This window comes from Tripterygium wilfordii, chromosome 19 (genome assembly GCF_013401445.1).
Source record: "Tripterygium wilfordii isolate XIE 37 chromosome 19, ASM1340144v1, whole genome shotgun sequence".
Taxonomy (NCBI): domain Eukaryota; kingdom Viridiplantae; phylum Streptophyta; class Magnoliopsida; order Celastrales; family Celastraceae; genus Tripterygium; species Tripterygium wilfordii.
Genome location: NC_052250.1, coordinates 12,834,566 through 12,853,001, shown reverse-complemented (window position 1 = coordinate 12,853,001; position 18,436 = coordinate 12,834,566). Strand labels below are relative to the sequence as shown.

At 36.7% G+C, this 18,436-nt stretch overlaps 2 protein-coding genes across 10 annotated transcripts; both read left to right on the top strand.

The window, feature by feature from the left end:
- The first annotated feature begins 290 nt into the window (after positions 1-290).
- LOC119986330 (ceramide kinase) lies at positions 291-15,954 on the top strand. 6 transcript variants are annotated; one of them, XM_038830926.1, is made up of 13 exons: positions 295-726; positions 1,869-2,015; positions 2,113-2,280; positions 2,385-2,477; positions 2,648-2,740; positions 3,324-3,546; positions 3,653-3,679; positions 3,831-3,915; positions 4,109-4,258; positions 4,732-4,833; positions 5,627-6,007; positions 6,546-6,612; positions 6,716-7,117. In XM_038830926.1, exons 1-13 carry the CDS (start codon positions 553-555, stop codon positions 6,851-6,853), a joined length of 1,848 nt encoding a protein of 615 aa, XP_038686854.1. In that variant the 5' UTR covers positions 295-552; the 3' UTR covers positions 6,854-7,117. The 6 variants fall into 6 exon arrangements, with proteins under 6 accessions (XP_038686857.1, XP_038686854.1, XP_038686853.1 ...); XM_038830925.1 differs by having other exon boundaries at positions 3,828-3,915; XM_038830924.1 differs by having other exon boundaries at positions 3,635-3,679.
- On the top strand, positions 9,703-15,170 carry LOC119986327 (U-box domain-containing protein 35-like). Of its 4 annotated transcripts, none has more exons than XM_038830917.1 (10): positions 9,703-9,858; positions 10,339-10,547; positions 10,715-10,836; positions 10,942-11,057; positions 11,138-11,337; positions 11,920-12,239; positions 12,683-12,784; positions 13,136-13,564; positions 13,803-14,555; positions 14,742-15,170. In XM_038830917.1, the coding sequence occupies exons 2-10, from the start codon at positions 10,349-10,351 to the stop codon at positions 14,919-14,921; spliced, it is 2,421 nt and encodes an 806-aa protein (XP_038686845.1). In that variant the 5' UTR covers positions 9,703-9,858; positions 10,339-10,348; the 3' UTR covers positions 14,922-15,170. The 4 variants fall into 4 exon arrangements, with proteins under 4 accessions (XP_038686845.1, XP_038686842.1, XP_038686843.1 ...); XM_038830914.1 differs by having other exon boundaries at positions 10,924-11,057; XM_038830915.1 differs by having other exon boundaries at positions 9,721-9,858; positions 10,231-10,547; positions 10,924-11,057.
- Positions 15,955-18,436: the final 2,482 nt, after the last annotated feature.

Here is an 18,436-nt window from a genome sequence, read left to right as displayed (position 1 = left end):
CTTATAATTTTATATTGTTTTAAATTGAACATGAAAATTATGGATCGTTGAATATGAACTCAAAATATTTAATATTCCTTTTAATATGAATTTGATTTTTGTTTTGGAAAAAAAAATACGGTTGACATTGTAATCCCGATCAAAACACAATCATGGTTTTAAAAAATCATAATAACTAAATGTGGGATGCAACGATCCATTGGACATTCTCCGGCCCATTTGAATATCATATGATTAAGCTCATTAGCCGATCCATCGCTCTTCTTAACGGTCCAACAATTGAGCCCACACAAGCTTGAGGGTCTTTTTCGGCACGACAAGTCGGCAAGACCGCAAGATCGTCTGTAATCGCTAATTCTAGTCAAATGCAATAATATCTTACCCCGGAATCAGCGACTAGAACAACAATTGCATAATTTCTTAATTCGAGAAAATCATCAAATCAGTTCAGAATCCTCTTGTATTTCAATATGAATTGAAATTTTGTTGGTGAGTTTTGAGCGAGATTCGAGAGTTTGTGTGCAATTGAAGTTCAGATCGTAGACCTCTTGAATGGAGAAAACCGGAGATGCTGGTGGGATAGCAGATGAATTTTTCCCAAATGCACAGGCAGATGTTGGGCCATTGGTTTCAAGCACCAATCTCTTCTTGGACAAAGTTGGGGAGGTAGTTCTCACTTGCCATTCAGATGGGTTGTCATGGAAATTGCTCGAACCCCCTGATGATGTGAGGATCTCCTTTACTTACGTTGATGCATCTATCTATAAAGATGTAGCGTACAATGATTTTATTCGTGATGGTGCTGATCATGACATGAGATTTTGCGTATTGGCGTTAATTGGGCAAATGGGTTTGCCATGTTTTGCTGCAATTTGCTATCTGCTGGAAGTTTGTGGGGACATTGTGATTGTAGTTCTCCCAATGTCTTTTTTTCCCCTTCCTTTTTGAAATCTGTGCTTAATTGTCCTTTACGGTCTTTTACGCTTTTTAAGCTGATGCCCAGATAGTTTCTTTATTTTTAATCCTTATGTTCTGTAGTGGTATTGCTATGATTGAGAAATCTTCAGCTGTTGTGCAATCGCAAGACATTCACAATTGCTTTGCTCATGCAATTTATACTTTAGAGTTTAGACAAATTTGTTGTGACCAATGTGCCCTAGCTGGTTGTCCTTATAATTTCAATATGGAAGTTGTTTTGGTTCACTGGCTCATTTTGGGCCCTGTTTTTACCATTTCAGTTTAATGATTATTAAGATAGGTCTTGTTTAGAGGGTTTTTTTGGTTCCCTTTTGGCCTTTTCTATGTTTGAGTTTAATATCATTATATGAAGTTAGAATTCTGCTGATTATCATGTCAATTGTGGATTCATCAGGCTAGATTATATTATGTTCTGCAGAAAAAGAAGTTAACAATATCTCCCCCGATCATCAAGCTTTGATGTGGGCTTTTAACTGGATCCGGTTGATGCAGATCCCCCTTTTCATTCTAAACTTAAGCCAGCAGTTAAATTTATCTTAGGTTGCCCAGGAGTTGTATATTAATTTTGCTGGTCAATCCTCGTTCCTTGTGGCAAAAGGGATGCATCATGCATGACGTATGTATGGAATTGTGAGATATCATTTACCAATCTATTAGGATTTAGGAATGGTTTGCTGACTTGTTCTAAATTTCTTAATTGTTTATGATGCATGGTTTATGTACCTCCTGTGTCCCCTTCTAACAAACCACCCCTCATTGTTTGAATTTATTCCTTTGCTTGGTTTAATTGTAAAACATTGAGATAGGTTTTTCTGCTTCTGTAAATGTCTTTTTTGGTGGAGTGGAGTGTTTAACTTATCAATTTTATTTTATCATGTTTGCTATCACAGGATCGAACTTGCTTGGGACTTAAACAGATTTCTAGAACTGCGACAGAGGTCAAATTTTCTGATGTATATGCGGTGGAACTCATGCATGGGTCAGGTCGGGTAAATGGTGCAAAGTGTTTTTCACTTCATGATTGTCATGACTCCAAGGTTGGTTCTCATTTCTATTCTCAGTCATTCACTAAATTTCCAACGTCTTTGATTATATTTATGAGTAACATATTGTGAATGTTCTAATGTAGTGCAGATGTATCACTTTTCAGTACACAGTTTCGAAAGGTCAAAATCCCAGCCTTCTCTTTTGACCCTGGTTATGTATGCTTTCAGTCACAACAATATGGAGACATGCCAGATGTGGGTAAATCGGATTAATGATTCTCTGAACAAAGATATAGGAAGACCAAAGAATCTTTTGGTACATTCTGTTATTTATTAATTAATGTTTAAAAATATTTTTTTAATTGAGAAATTGGGTGAGCAGTGATGTAACTCTTCTAGATTTCTCTCTTGCTTGACTAGGTATTTGTTAATCCATTCAGTGGAAAAGCAAATGGATTTAAGACATGGGAAACTGTTGCTCCTATATTCTCACGTGCAAAAGTGAAAACAAAGGTATATGTTAGGTATACCCAGCTGATCTGTGATTTTTGTTACTTATTTGATACGAATTTTTGTATTTTTGTTTCAATTTCCAATTCTGGCTTGTTATTTTTCAATTCCACGTGCAACACAAACAGACATTATCTGTGAAATACTTTAATTGTTGGCTCCAATCACATCAGGTAATTGCTACGGAGAGAGCTGGACATGCATTTGATGTAATGGCATCTATGGCAGTCAAGGATCTCAAATCATATGATGGTGTTTTAGCTGTTGTAAGTATTGCTATTCCTTAATGTGCATCTTGCCATTGAACCGCAAAATCTTGACAAGCTCATTTTGGAACAGTAGGCTCTAGCTTAATGAAGTCTACAGCAACCTGATCTTTGCATCAATAGAATAGGAAGACATGCGATATATTGTTAATTTATTTAGAAAGCAAAAGAAAACAATAATGCCCCAAATTGACTAGATGATTGATGAATTGTTGTGATAGTTACTGCTTCACATGTTTTCCCTTTGAATAATTGATTGGCTATTTAATTATTTGTACTTGAAAGCAATAAACTACTTGACCATCATTTCATTGGATTGGAATGGTGGTTTTTTCTACAACTCACAAGAGTTATGCACCCAACATAGATTTGTAGACACTGGACATTGGTTAGACCATTCGTCTTAGTATGACTACAAATTTTTTCACACATTTCCAGTTTTCAAAGTCTAAAATTATCCTGTATAGATCAAGGTCTTCCCGAATAATAGTTGCCACAACTCTTGGTTCCTGTGGTTTTTCGTCTAGTAGACTTGAATATATGTGTTACTTTATTTTTTGGATCTTATCTCTAAATTTTTCAGGGTGGAGATGGTTTCTTTAATGAAATCCTTAATGGTTTCCTTCTGTCAAGGCATAACGCTCCTAACCTGCCAACCCCTTCAGATTTTTTTCAACCTGTTGGGACTAATTCTGTAGTTAATGTTACAAATGATGCACCTGCTGAAGCTTCTCATCAGGATGAAGACCAGTCTCCATTTCTCTCTGGCTCAAGAAGCCATAATGGATCAGGATTGATGAATTTAAGTACGTAAATATTAACTGTATTTCTACATCGGTAAAGCACTCAATTTGCTTTACACAACTACAGTTGATGTATCTGATGTATTTATAGATCTATCTAAATTTACAGGAAGTGACCCTGGTTTGAGCAACCCAGGTTAGTAAATCATTTCCCCATAAATAAGGTGATTTCACTTTAAAGCAGCTTACTATACTGAACTCATTGCCCTGTCCTCATCTTTGTAGTTTCTTTGATAAGCTTATCTACATGTAGTAACCCCCTACCTTCTAATTTGGCAACTCAGCAGACCAAGATCATGCTTTTCCCATTCCCAGTGAACGGTTCAGATTCGGAATAATTCCTGCAGGTTCAACTGATTCAATTGTGATGTGGTATATCTCTGCCTCATTTTATGTTTTTCCATGAATATGGAATGAGTATTGTGTCAATGTAAGTTCATTTTATAAGAAACTACCAAAGATGGTCCATTTGCATTGATGTTTTGTGCTCCACCAACCTTCTACTTTAATAGCTAACAAAATCTTGTGACTCTGTTAGATTATTTGTTGTTGCTATCTCTTGCAGTACCACTGGAGCTCGAGATACTATAACTTCATCACTGCATATTGTCCTCGGCAAAAGGGTGTGCCTTGATATAGCTCGAGTTGTAAGATGGAAAACAACATCCACATCAACTATTGAACCTTTTGTACGCTATGCGGCTTCTTTTGCTGGGTAGAATTTCGTCATGTACTTATGTCGTAGAACATGAAGTCTATAACTGGATATCTTTTGTGCTGTTTTGAATGTCGTGGGTTTGCACTTCACTACTTTGACATTCTTTTACTACTGTTTCTTGTCTGTCTACGTGCTCACTCACTGGTAATTTATGACCTCCCACATGCTTTGGTCAAGGGGTTTTTAGTTGAGATACCATATATTTATGCTATGTGGTTTAACAGGGACGCATGTTATAAAAATATTTTGAACCATGTAATATGTAGTTGTAAGCTATTTCAATTTTGATGATTTTTTAAACACGAAAGCTGGTTTTCATTTACTTAACAGCCCTGATTGACATAGTTCTTGTTTTTGAACATGTATCTTCATTGCTCTCTCTTTTTTCTTTTTTTAATTTTGATTGATGCTTGGCCAATATTTTTAATTTATTTGCCAATATTTTTAATTTATTTGCTCAATATTTCCAGGTATGGATTTTATGGAGATGTCATTACAGAGAGTGAAAAATACCGCTTCATGGGCCCTAAGCGTTACGACTATGCCGGAACTAAAGTGTTTTTAAGGCACAGGTATCTAAGCTCCATATGCTTTATTTTCTATGTTTGCACCTGTGTTTTCCTTGGCATCACTGTTGAATCAAATTCAATTTATAGAACCATCAATCTTATACAATTCATGTCTGAAGTTTAAGCTTACTCAAAACCTTTGGTTTGTGTGGATATACTTCTACTCTTGCTATCACAAAAAAAAGAAGGTTGAGGAAAAAACATCAAGTATTAATTAGTAAGTGATATAGTGTCTATGGATAGGATAGAGTGGAGTTCCTCCATCCGCAATCTAAAAAAAATGTATCTTGTTATTTATTGTGTATATTGTAGGGGTGCAACCTTGATGTTATAGGTTCAATTCTTAGAAACACCCTCTCCATATATTATGTGGGGGTAAAGTCTGTACACATTTTGCCTGTCCCCGACCTTGCCCACTGTGGGAGCCTCACGCACGAGAGTTGTGCATCTTATTTTGTATATTGTGGTCCAAATTTTAAGGTTATTGAGCTACCTTCTTTAATTGTACCGACCTTTTGATTGTGCATAATATTGGTCCTTTTTCTTTTTTGTGCTGGAAATCAATACCTTATTTCTGCTTGGCATTTTTCTTTCTGACCAAAAAAATTAGCAAGGAAATTGCTATGCCATATTTCATTATTTGACTATTTAGTTGCTGTCCAGTATTAAGCTTCTTCCATCTAAATGCATTGTCCCATACTAATCAATCTTAAATTCTTACTTATGTTTGGTTATCTTATCATTTTTGTATTGATCTAGTAGTAATTTTTCACAAGTTCTGAGTTGTGTCATTCAGGTCTTACGAGGCAGAAGTAGCATATCTTGAAGTTGAATCAGAAAAAACAAAACTGCTTCCTGAGAATGGTCGTCCTCTTGAAAGGATACGTGCATTTTTGGGACAAAATAAATCAGACAATCTTGTTTGTCGCAAAAATTGTAAAGTTTGTAACACAAAGCCAAATGGTGCAACCACAAGAACTCCCAATGCAATGCCTTACTCGCATCCGAAAGGAGCAAGATGGCTAAAATCCAGAGGGAATTTCCTTAGTGTTGGTGCTGCCATAATCTCTAACAGGAACGAAAAAGCACCTGACGGATTGGTTGCTGATGCACATCTCTCAGATGGTTTCCTGCATCTCATATTGATTAGAAATTGTCCCCGGGCATTATATTTATGGTAATATAAAGCCTCATTTTCTCATTGGCTGATGGTTACCAGAAAATCTTTTTTCAGATATCTTATGTGTTTATATTTTTATTGGGAATATATAGTTGTTTGTGGCAATTATGTTCGTTTATCTTCTTTTTGATATTTAATGTCACTAGAGGTCTATGGCATTCGAACTTAGGGTTGTAGGTTCTGCGATGCTATCATATGGATTAAAATCAATATAGGGAGATTGTTGTGAGTTGCAACTATTTGATGATCCAGAGTAATTATTTGGAACCTGAATATAGGTTCTTACATGTTATGTTATTTTATTTTGTCGCTTAATGTGTATTGGGACCTGAATATATAATAGGCTAAGAGGTTATGTTGTGTGTGCTAGTCATGTTTAGTGATACAAAAACTGCCACTAGAAGTTCTCTGGATTTTGAAAGCTACAATGCTTCCTTGTGTTTCCTTAAATGCCCAAAATCGTTGAATTCTTTAACGGATTTATTCTTGCAGTTTCTTTAACTTACATCCCAGTGTTCTATTTAATATCTTGCAGGCACCTTACACAGCTTGCTAGGAGAGGAGGAGAACCCCTGAATTTTGAGTTTGTGGAACATCATAAAGTACATTTTCCTTGTGCTTCAATTTATTATTATTATTATTATTATTATTATTATTTTCATGTTTCTTGATCTCGCGTATTATAATTCTATATATTTTGGACAGACCCCAGCATTTGCGTTTACTTCTTTCGGTAATGAGAGCGTCTGGAACCTGGATGGTGAACTCTTTCAAGCGCACCAGCTTTCAGCGCAAGTGTTCCGAGGACTTATCAGCTATTTTGCATCTGGTCCAGAAGTTTAATGGAATACCATTTGTAAAAGGATAGATTTCCTGTAAGAAATTTATAGCTTGTTGTATAAGTTAACTTGTATTATACAATGAATACGTATTACCATATCCCATATGCCCTAAGAGCTTAATAGTGAACTTTGGTTCATGGGTTAAGTTGGGTCAAATGACTGCAGGTCAGGACTGGAGAAGAGGCTGTTGTAGAATCGAACCACATTGATTCAGCGGACGAGCTGTATGATAATGAGAATAACAAGTCACTGACTCTTCTAGTTTTTCGGTGTTGTATTGTAAGATTGTTATGGTTCTGGGATTGGTACTGGAATGGGTAAGCTGTAACGTGGGCCCTGTAACAGGCCTTAAAGTGAATGGGTAAAATTGGGCCTGGGCTCGCTGGGTTCTATGGGCCTAATGGATTGACTTCATGTGGGCTTAAGATTAACTAGCAATGGGTGGGCTTAGTTTTAACGGGTGTCCAAGTCCAGTCGATTTTTTTATTCTAAATATGAAGAATATGGGAATGGCCCTATTTTTAGTTTTGATTTCAAATCGGCATTTTTTTTAATGATAACGACATCATACAAGTTTGTCATTTGAACATTTGATATGTGTTTAAACTCATGCCGTACAACAAGTTAAGTTGAACCAAAATCGAGTGCGTGAACACGAGCATTGGAGATGGCACCCCTTAAGTCGGTGCTAACAAAACTAAACTAAACAAAGCATTCATTAAACATTGTATTGTATAAACACTAGTTTTGTATTATTTTGTCTGGTCGATCAGTGGTCACCAAACGACCAAATAAGAACCCAATCTCATGATGTCATTGTCGGGTTTCAAAGTCAAAACTCAAATCAGTATAACCGAACCACCAACCATAATAGTTCTCAAGACTGGAGATGGAGAAATAAGCCGCCCACAAATTCATTGGTAACCTTGTAAGAACCAAGTTAAACATTACGTACGCACTAGATTGTCATATGACACTTTGACTAGTTAAGAGCCGTTTTATATGACTTTCTAAACCTTCGACATGTACAACATTGCGGAATGTTAAAAGTCTCACATCATTCGGTGAAACTCACAACAATCAGATTTATAAATATGATTCAACATAATAACGTCTGAGGTGTCTATTAAGAATAAAATCGAGTCAAGACTCAAGAGCCAAAGATCGGATAATACCTCAAATTATAGAAATGGGTCCATCACACTCCAATTTTTAAGACTTTTTTAGAATGGCAAGTCACACGGGCATAGGGCTCAAAGTGTGGTCAATTCCTTCAATGGTTTGGGTCAAAACCTTTTTTCTCAATGAAATTCATTAGCAAATCCTTTTTTTTTTAACCAAGGAATCACCTAACTTAACGTGTCATTTGGATAATTGAGTGGGCGTAAACTTCGGGTCGTCAGTTCACACTACGTTGGTAACAAATAAGATTGTTTCGAAGTCTATACGAGTAAGGGTACAGAAGTGGGACAAGCTTACGAAACCAAGTCCGAACTCTTGACCTCGAGCATCGTAAACCCCCTACGTATGGAGATATAACCAACTAAGCTATCCCCAATCTTCTTTTAGCAAATTCAAATGTACTTCAATGCTTCATCTAGAAAGAGTGTGATTTGGGTGGCACTGTTTCTCTGGTTTGTCAATTGAGTCCACGGTCATCTATCTATACATTAATGACATGCATGTAACAACCACATGAGATGATGATACAACGAGATTCATGAATCGCGAAAGCTAAAGCAGCTCCCACCTGTACTCCCCTTCCATTTCAAACGGGCTTTTGGCCAGATCACGCATCTTTATCCAATCCGAAACTTTAAAAAAAAAAATATCTCTAATCGAATAAGATAATTGTTACATAACAATAATGAGTATGTATAATTGTATTTAATGTGTTGATTTTGTGTTAAAAACTGTTGGAGCGAAAATCAACAAACCAAATATGATTTTATCTCTAGAAATCGGTAGGGCCAACCCGTTGTTTTTCTAGAGGTAGGTGTTCATGGATCATACATAAAACTAAAAAAACTTATCTCTTTACCATGATCATTATTTTCATTGATGACAATGTTGTTTTTGAGATGTTGTAGTTGATATTTATTCATATAATCCTTTTGTAGCTTGTCATATTCTTCTACGATTTTTCAATGAAATCGATCTTACTTTGTAAATATATATTTTTTTATTTTTAATTTAAGGATTAATATATCATTCTAAATAAATATATCTATGTAAAACTAAAAGATTATAAAAATGATGTAAAATTAATATTTAGTGATGTGCAATTAAAATTTTCAAAAAAAAGAGAGAGATTTTAAACGATTCGAGAATCGGTCAACTTCTACACACTGATCGCGACCCTTTGGCTTGTGGGATCACAAAGACTTTGCATTAATATTCATTTAATAAAGTTCAAATTCCCGTGGAGAAACATGGACAGTTGATCCGTTGCTGCGACTATGATCATTGATCAGAAACAACCATTATAACCACTTGCAATAAAAAAAAATTATGGAGTAAATTATTGTTAATTTACGTCAACGTTCAACACAGGCAAAGAAGCTCAATAAACTAACCATTTTGGCTTTACAAACCATCCCACAAACAACTAAACCAGAAAGGCTAATTTAATTCTTTAAAATTAAGGAAGATCCGCACCTTTAAAATACTTACTAGTAGTAATAAATAGAAAGATCCCATAAACGTGGTAGTTTTCGTTTTCGTTTTCGTTTTCGCATTCAAAGGGTGTGCAATGCATTGAACGGCAGAGTGACAGACCTCTGAAGTCACCCACCAAAATCGTACTCGTGGGGCCTCTGTTTTGCGTCACTCGTTTCTGTACTGCTGACCAAACTCTTCTGATTACGGATAGACATCCTAAACCGAAATTTCTTTGAAAGTTCAGATTTTTTTATTCTGTGAGAGAGAAGGAATAATGGGTTTTGGTTATTTGTTGGTGGGTGAAGCTTAGGAAAGCTAAAGAAGTCAAAGTTGTGAACCGTTGAGGTATGTTTTAATTGCTCTGTTTTCCTGGAAAATATTTTGTTGTTTATCAGAATTCTGTGGGGTATCGTTGAGAATAGCGTGTAGATTTTATTTGTCAAATGTAAGTAATAAGGAAATTGTCGACTCTATTTCCATTACCTCTCCCTCTGATTCCCTTCTGAGAAATCTTCTTTCGTTATTTGATTTTGAAAAACTTGTGGGGGGTCTCTTATGCTGGATTTGCTGATAAAGAGAAATTTCCACATTTTGACTTTTGAACTTCAAGTGATGAAAGGTTGAATCTTTGTCGGTTTTGTTGAATTTATTAGGTTTTTAATATTTTTGATATGGAGTCTTGACAACGTTGAGGAAGTGTGATTTTTCATTCCTCAGGAATTGATGAAGACTGCTGTGGTGCAAGCCCTAATCTAATTGGGTTAGGATATGGTTTAGCGGTTGAAATTGATTGCCTGGTTTTGTTTTTCTTCATTGATGAAACAGACCATTAGCAATGGGGGGAAATGAAATTAAGGAAGCAGACGAACTTTTCGAACCATGTCTCCCTTCTCTGACTGTTGCAATTGCTATCAATGGAAAGAGAGAAAGCAAGTATGTCGTGAAATGGGCATTGGAGAAGTTCGTTACTGAGGCAAAGGTTGTGTTTAAGTTGATACACATTCGGCCGGAGATCACTTCAGTCCCGACACTAAGTAAGCTATTCCATTTTGAGTTGTTTGATAGGGAAAAATAAGAACCATTGATACCTGGAAAATTCTTCCACTTGTGTAGCATATGCAGAACGTATTATAAATCATTTATGTCGAGAATTAGATAGCATAGTTTTCATTATCCTTTTTACGATGTTTTTTTTTCCCAGTGGGAAATTCCATTCCTATTTCACATGTAAGAGAAGATGTAGCAGCTGCTTATAAGAAGGAAGTGGAGTGGCAAACAAGTGCATTGCTACTTCCCTACACGAAAATGTGTGGTCAGAGGCAGGTTGGCCTTTGTAACATACTATTTCAATGCTGTTGGTTTTTTTGTTCGTAAATGACTCCTGTAAAGCCAGTACTCACATTCTATCAGTTCTTGCTCTATGTGCAGGTGGATGTTGTAGTCGTTGAATCAGATGATGTGGCCAATGCAATTGCACAGCAGGTTGCAAAATACAATATCACGAAGCTCGTTATAGGAGCTTCTGCTCGTGGCATTTTCGCAAGGTATTTGAAAAAATTATTGGTGTGCAAATCATTTTCCAACTGCATCATGTTCACTCATGTTAGTGAGGGTGATTTTGTAGGAAAGTCAAGAGACATAATATGTCGTCAAGGATCTCGGCGTGCTCTCCAAACTTTTGCACAGTCTATGCTATTTCAAAAGGGAAACTGTCATCTGTCCGGCCATCTGATTTAAAGATAGATGCAAGCATTGAAGATGACAGCAGCGAAACAAGTTGTTCAGTCAATAGCTCATCAAGTTACACTTCTAGCTCACAAACAGGTGACTATAGCTAACATTGGCCTGCATATTCCTATTAGTGAATCGAGTAATAACAAGGTTGAAAATCTAATTTACGCAGAATAAAGATTGGTTGTATTGCTGCTTGCAGCCTTGTTTATGCATCCCTAGAGAAAACAAACAATTATTGTACTGTTAGATCTTTATTCTTTAATAAGAGTTCGTATTTTCTTATTTCTTTTTCTTGTGAAAGCTTGATAACTATTACCTTCAGCATGAATCAGAAGTCCAGTTTACCTGTTCTTTGAGAGAAGTGTTATAATCTATACCCTTCCAAAGTCCAAACCATTGCTGAAAGGCGTAGTGCTGCAATTTTTTTTTGTATAACCAAAGTCTGCATATAGTGCTGCAGCCTACTACAGTTAGTTCTGCTAATGTCCTTTCCATCATTCTATTTTTGTGATTGTTATGTGTGATATACCACGTCAAGAATTTGTTTGTTCGACTCATAATGTGATGGTTTGAATGGCTGGTACTTTAATTTGAGGCTGATGATTTTCTTGAAGAAATAGTGTCATCTGGAAGAAGTCTAATGTGACTTTTTTTCTTTTCCTGGATAAACAGAACTTGTCTCAGTTGGTTCATACTCTCATTTCCATTCGCCCTCCCTACCAATGCAGCGATTCCATGCTCTTTCAGCTATCAACCAGAATCTTCTTCATTCAAGAGCAAGTTCAATTGACGCCAATCATTCAAGAAATCTGTCTCTGGATATTGAAGAAGAGAGGGATACAACAAGTTTGTGTGTATACAGTTCTGATATTGAGCATGCAATCGGTGGGACTTCTAGTTACAAAGGCTTACTAAAAGATAGTCAATCTCATGTATCTGATCAAGCTTCTACGTCAGATGTGCATTCAGAGCATTCTTCATCTGACACCCAGGTAGGTTTTAAATTGTTTGTTGGCCAATACATGTAACCAGAAGAACAATGTATTTTACCATGTTCGGCTTTGGCAGTGCTCCCTTCTCTAGATACAGTCGTCTGGGGTGAGTTAAGATTATGTTAATGTGTTCTCTCTTCTTGTGTGCGATATTGCCTTCAGTATGGACCTCTGCTGGCGAGAAGGCTTGTATATAATGAAAATTAAATCATTCCAATTATCAAATATCATGCAATGCACAAGTCTGTATCGAAGGGGCACTTTTTCTCAATGAAATTCCCTTTAATTAACCATTGGACAATCATTTCTGAAAATATAATGTATGTTTCTGCTAAAATTCTAGAGGAGACTGGTATCTGTTTGCATTGAGCCATTGACTTGTATTGGTAGGTAAATACGATGCATCTACTTGTCAGTGAAGTATTTTTTGGCCATTTGAGCAGGTAGATATAAATTTCGAGCTAGAAAAGCTAAGGATTGAACTCAGACATGTTCGAGGAATGTATGCAGTTGCTCAAAGAGAGACCCTTGATGCTTCTCGAAAGGTTAGTTTCGGTATCCTTATTCTGTACTTATTATGGGAATCCTGCTATCTTGTCAATTCAAAATTTATATATGATCTTGGATCTGATGATTGTAGGGATTGTCAGTTAACTTCTTTTTTTCCCTTTTATTTCCCCTTGTATTTTTTTTCCTCCTGTCCTCTCTTTTTTTTCACATTAATTTTGAATAAGAACAATAAAATACATCATAATCAAACTTCTTCATTTGATGTTTCAAATTGTTGTCAAGAACTTTCTAAATTTTTATGCAAATGGCCACGGTCCAGTGTAGAATCCTCTTTGTTTCCGATCATTTGCCTAAATTAATATGTTCAAGCCAATGCTTTTCCTCAGATAAATAATCTAAATGAACGCCGATCAGAGGAAGCAATGAAGCTTAAGGAGATAACTTACAAAGAGGAGGAAGCCGGAGAATTAGCTAGAAAAGAGATGGAAAGGTGTGAAGCTGCTAGAATGGAAGCAGACTATGTGAGAGAATGTGCTGAAAAAGAAGCTTCACAGAGGCAGGAAATCGAAATGAAAGCTTTACGTGATATCAAAGAGAGAGAAAAGCTTGAGAAAGCTCTTGTGGGTCCTGTGCACCAGTACCAGAAGTTCACGTGGGAAGAAATTGTGTCTGCCACATCGTCATTTTCTGAGAGCCTTAGGATTGGAATGGGAGCATATGGAACTGTCTACAAGTGCAGTTTGCATCAGACAACTGCAGCAGTGAAAGTTCTCCATTCGAACGAGAATCAAAATAATAAGCAGTTTCAGCAGGAGGTATGGACATTTATTTCATAGATTGAAATTCACGCCCCATTTTAAATTGAAAACTAACTTTAAATCAAGATAAGTGTAGCTTGCTTTAATGTCATGTTAATAATGAGTGTGGTCCTGTTACCTGCTGCTAATGCACTCTTATTCTGATAGAAGAAACCAAGTAGGGTATTTTGGATTTGGGGTCACTCTTAACCTATATTTATTTGAGATTTACCATTTCTTTTCTTTTGACTTACAGCTTGAAATCTTGAGCAAAATTCGTCACCCGCATTTGCTTATTCTACTTGGTGCATGTCCTGATCGTGGTTGCCTAATTTATGAATACATGGAGAACGGAAGCTTGGAGGATAGATTGTTTCGAGTGAATGGTACACCATCCATCCCATGGTTCGAGAGATATCGGATTGCTTGGGAGGTGGCATCTGCCCTTGTTTTTCTTCACAGCTCTAAGCCAAAACCAATCATTCATCGCGATCTAAAGCCAGCAAATATCTTGCTTGATCGCAATTTTGTGAGCAGAATTGGCGACGTTGGTCTTTCAATGGTGCTTAATTCCGATGCCTCCTATGTTTCCACCATGTTCAAAGACACAGCACCTGCTGGGACACTATGCTACATAGATCCTGAGTATCAGAGAACCGGTTTGATTTCTCCAAAATCTGATGTTTACGCTTTCGGGATGGTAATTTTGCAGTTGTTGACTGCAAAACCAGCAGTAGCACTAACACACAAGGTGGAAACAGCACTTGATGATGGTCGGCTAGTGACGATTTTAGATTCAGAGGCTGGGAATTGGCCAATTGAGGAAACCAAGGAATTAGCCTTGTTGGGGCTGAACTGTGCAGAACTTCGACGGAGAGACAGACCCGATCTGAAGGAGAAGGTACTTCCTGTGCTGGAACGCCTAAAGGAGCTCGCTGACAGAGCCCGAGATTCATTTTCCCGCATTCAGCCCTTACCTCCAAACCACTTCATCTGCCCAATACTTAAGGTATTCGCAAATTATCTTCTACTGGCAATACACAATTCTATCTTTTATGTTAAACATGGATAAGAAAAAGAAATAACCTTAACCGATGCATGATTCGACGACTGGGAAAAGTTACTCTCTACTGCTTTCAAGATGCAAACTGTGTATACTAATCATAACTCAATGAACTATTTGCATCTTTTACAGGATGTCATGAACGAACCCTGTGTCGCTGCAGATGGATACACTTATGACCGCAAAGCAATAGAGCAATGGCTGACGGATGACGATAAATCACCAATGACAAATCTGCCATTGCCAAATAAGGTTTTATTACCTAATTACACATTACTTTCTGCAATCATGGACTGGAAGTCAAGAAATTGATGACATCCGCGGCCCCTTCATTCCTTATTTGGCAGAAGACAGTGGAATGCTTCTGTCAGTTTCTTGAATGAACCTCTTAAATCGTATATTTGTCTAGTTTATTAGGTAAGTTCTTGTATATGGATGGATGAGAAACTGGACATGATTGTAGTTGTAATGGCCAACTGTAGATAATTTTGATGAAATGTGCTTTCTATGTGTTTGTTTGTAAAGAAGATATTAGGTCCAAATGCTGTGTATTATACTCAATGATGAGTATATTCGTCATAGAACATGAAATCATAAACTCTCAAGGCTCTAACGCGTACCTATTGAAGAATGAGATGGAGATTTATAGGCAGTGGCTTGGTTGAGGGAACTCACCGAAGCTGTAGTGCAAAACAAGTCTTCATAGCGCAATTTTCACTACTTAGCCTGCGCGAGCTATCCATGACCAGGAAGCTTGAGTGTTATTTTGGTGAAAAATTGTCATCAAATGACAAACTGGTATTTAAGTCTAAATAAAAATATTACTTTGGTAAAAACATGATTGTTGGATCTCTATCTAGTACCCTGTCATAGTCTGATACAGTGATTTGTTAAAAGCCAAAAGAACCTATAAATCTCCAATTCCTTATGGATTGGATGGTATTTCATTTTCAAGAAACTGTATTCATTGGCTAATGCAACAACTTCCATTTTTGGACCTGAAACCACACAACCAGAAGAGACAAAAAAAAAACCCACATGGCTAGGCTAGATCTGTCTTATTAGATCTAGACTCAAAAATGTCTGGTACACAGATCCTCTCCTCCTCTCTCTGCAACAACTTCCATTTTTGGACCTGAAACCACACAACCAGAAGAGATAAAAAAAAAAATACGTGCATTTTTGAAAGGATACGTGCATTTTTGGGACAAAAATCAGACAGTCTTGTTTGTCGCAAAAATTGTAAAGTCTGTAACACAAAGCCAAATGGTGCAACCACAAGAACTCCCAATGCAATGCCTTACTAGCATCCGAAAGGAGCAAGATGGCTAAAATCCAGAGGGAATTTCCTTAGTGTTGGTGCTGCCATATTCTCTAACAGGAACGAAAAGCACCTGACGGTTTGGTTGCTGATGCACATCTCTCAGATGGTTTCCTGCATCTCATATTGATTAGAAATCGTCCCCGGGCATTATATCTATGGTAATATAAAGCCTCTTTTTCTCATTGGCTGATGGTTACCAGAAAATCTTTTTTCAGATATCTTATGCGTTTCTATTTTTTTATTGGGAATATATAGTTGTTTGTGGCAATTATGTTCGCCGATCTTCATTTTGATATTTAGTGTCACTAGAGGTTGATGAATACCCACCGACTTACCAGGTAAGGGTGCCTTGGATCCTTATAGGGGGATTGTTGTGAGTTGCAACTATTTGATGATTCAGAGTGTAATTATTTGGAACCTGAATATAGGTTCTTACATGTTATGTAATTTTATTTTGTCACTTAATGTGTATTGGGACCTGAATATATAATGTTATGTTATTTTATTTTATCTGGTCCAGAAGTTTAATGGAATACCATTTGTAAAAGGATAGATTTCCTGTAAGAAATTTATAGCTTGTTGTATATGTTAACTTGTATTATACAATGAATACGTATTACCATATCCTATATGCCCTAAGAGCTTAATAGTGAACTTTGGCTCATGGGTTAAGTTGGGTCAAATGACTGCAGGTCAGGACTGGAGAAGAGGTTGTTGTAGAATTGAACCACATTGATTCAGCGGACGAGCTGTATGATAATGAGAATAACAAGTCACTGACTCTCTTCTACTTTTTCACCGTTGTATTGTAAGATTGTTTATGGTCCTGGGCTTGGTATTGGAGTGGGGAAGCTGTAACGTGGGCCCTGTAACAGGCCTTAAAGTGAAGGTAAACTTTAGTCACACCCTTACATTTACTAAAGACATCCCGTCAATTGATTTTCATAAGGGATGATCAACTTAAGTTGGGGTGTTTATAGCAAACTTAACGGTGTGACTAAGAATGGGTAAAATTGGGCCTGGGCTCGCTGAGTTTTATGGGCCTAATGGATTGACTTCGTGTGGGCTTAAGATTGACTAGCAATGGGTGGGCTTAGTTTTAACGGATGTTCGAGTCCAATAGATTTTTTATTCTAAATATGAATATTATGGGAATGACCCTATTTTTACTTTTGATTTCAAATCGACATTTTTTTAAGCGAGAATGACATCATGTAAGTTTGTCATTTGAACATTCAATATGAGTCTAAACTCAAGCCTTAGGTACGCACGTATAAAAAAAATTTCATTTGACAACAAGGTAAATTGAACCAAAATCGAGTGTTTGAACACAAAAGCAATGGAAATGGCACACTTAAGTCGGTGCTCTCAAAACAAAGCATTCATTAAACATAGTATTGTATGAACACTGGTTTTGTATTTTTTTTTCTGGTCAGTGGTCACCAAACTACAAAATAAGAACCCAATCCCATGATGTCATCTTTATAAAAAAAAATTCCCATGATGTCATGTCGGGAGAAATAAGCTGCCCACAAATTCATTGGTTACCTTCTAAGAACCAAGTTGAACATTAAGTACGCACTAGATTGTCATAACTTTGTGACCGCCGTTTTATATGACTTTCTAAACCTTCGAGATGTACAACATTGCGGAATGTTAAAAGTGTCACATCATTCGGTGAAACTCAAAACAATCGGATTTATAAATATGACTCAACATAACAATGACGTTTGAGGTGTCTATTAAAAGGATAAAGTCAAGTCAAGAGCCAAAGGTAGGATAATACCTCAAATTGTGGAAATGGATCTATCACACTTTAATTTTTTAATACATTTTTTAGAAGGACAAAGTCACACTGACATAGGGCTCAGAGTGTGGTCAATTCCTTAAGTGGTTTGGGTCAAAACCTTTTTTTTTTTTAATCAAGGAATCACCTAACTTAATGTGCCATTAGGATAATTGAGTGGGCGTAAACTTCGGATCGTCAGTCCGCACTATGTTGGTAACAAGTAAGATTGTGTCAAAGTCCATATGAGTAAGGGTATAGAAGTGGGACAAACTTACGGAACTAAGATTTAAAAAAAAAAATCACAATTGATTGCTCCTAACCCCCAACCTTGAACACCGTAAACCAATAGGTACTATGGAGATATAACCAACTAAGCTATCCCCAATCTTCCTTTAGCAAATTCATCTGTGGTTTGTCAATTGAGTCCAAAGTCATCTATACATTAATGATATGCATGTAACAACCACATGAGATGATGATACAACAAAATTCATGAATCGCGAAAGCTAAAGCAGCTCCCACTTGTACTCCCCCTTCCATTTCAAACGCGCTTTTGGTCAGATCACGCATCTTTATCCAATCCAAAATTTTTTTTAAAAAAAATCTCTCCAATCGAGTAAGATAATTGTTACATAGCAATAATGAGTGTGTATGAATGTACTCCACGTATTTATTTTGTGTTAAAAACTATTGGAGTGAAAATCAGCCATTCAA

Bases quoted from the DNA above. Each gene is read 5' to 3' on its own strand.
- LOC119986330 (XM_038830923.1), top strand. From the start codon at position 553: ATGGAGAAAACCGGAGATGCTGGTGGGATAGCAGATGAATTTTTCCCA. The intron at 3,547-3,634 runs GTACGTAAATAT...ATGTATTTATAG, and splicing joins ATCAGGATTGATGAATTTAA to ATCTATCTAAATTTACAGGA. The intron at 4,834-5,626 runs GTATCTAAGCTC...TGTGTCATTCAG, and splicing joins AAAGTGTTTTTAAGGCACAG to GTCTTACGAGGCAGAAGTAG.
- LOC119986327 (XM_038830914.1), top strand. From the start codon at position 10,349: ATGGGGGGAAATGAAATTAAGGAAGCAGACGAACTTTTCGAACCATGT. The intron at 11,058-11,137 runs GTATTTGAAAAA...GTGATTTTGTAG, and splicing joins GCTCGTGGCATTTTCGCAAG to GAAAGTCAAGAGACATAATA. The intron at 12,785-13,135 runs GTTAGTTTCGGT...GCTTTTCCTCAG, and splicing joins CCCTTGATGCTTCTCGAAAG to ATAAATAATCTAAATGAACG.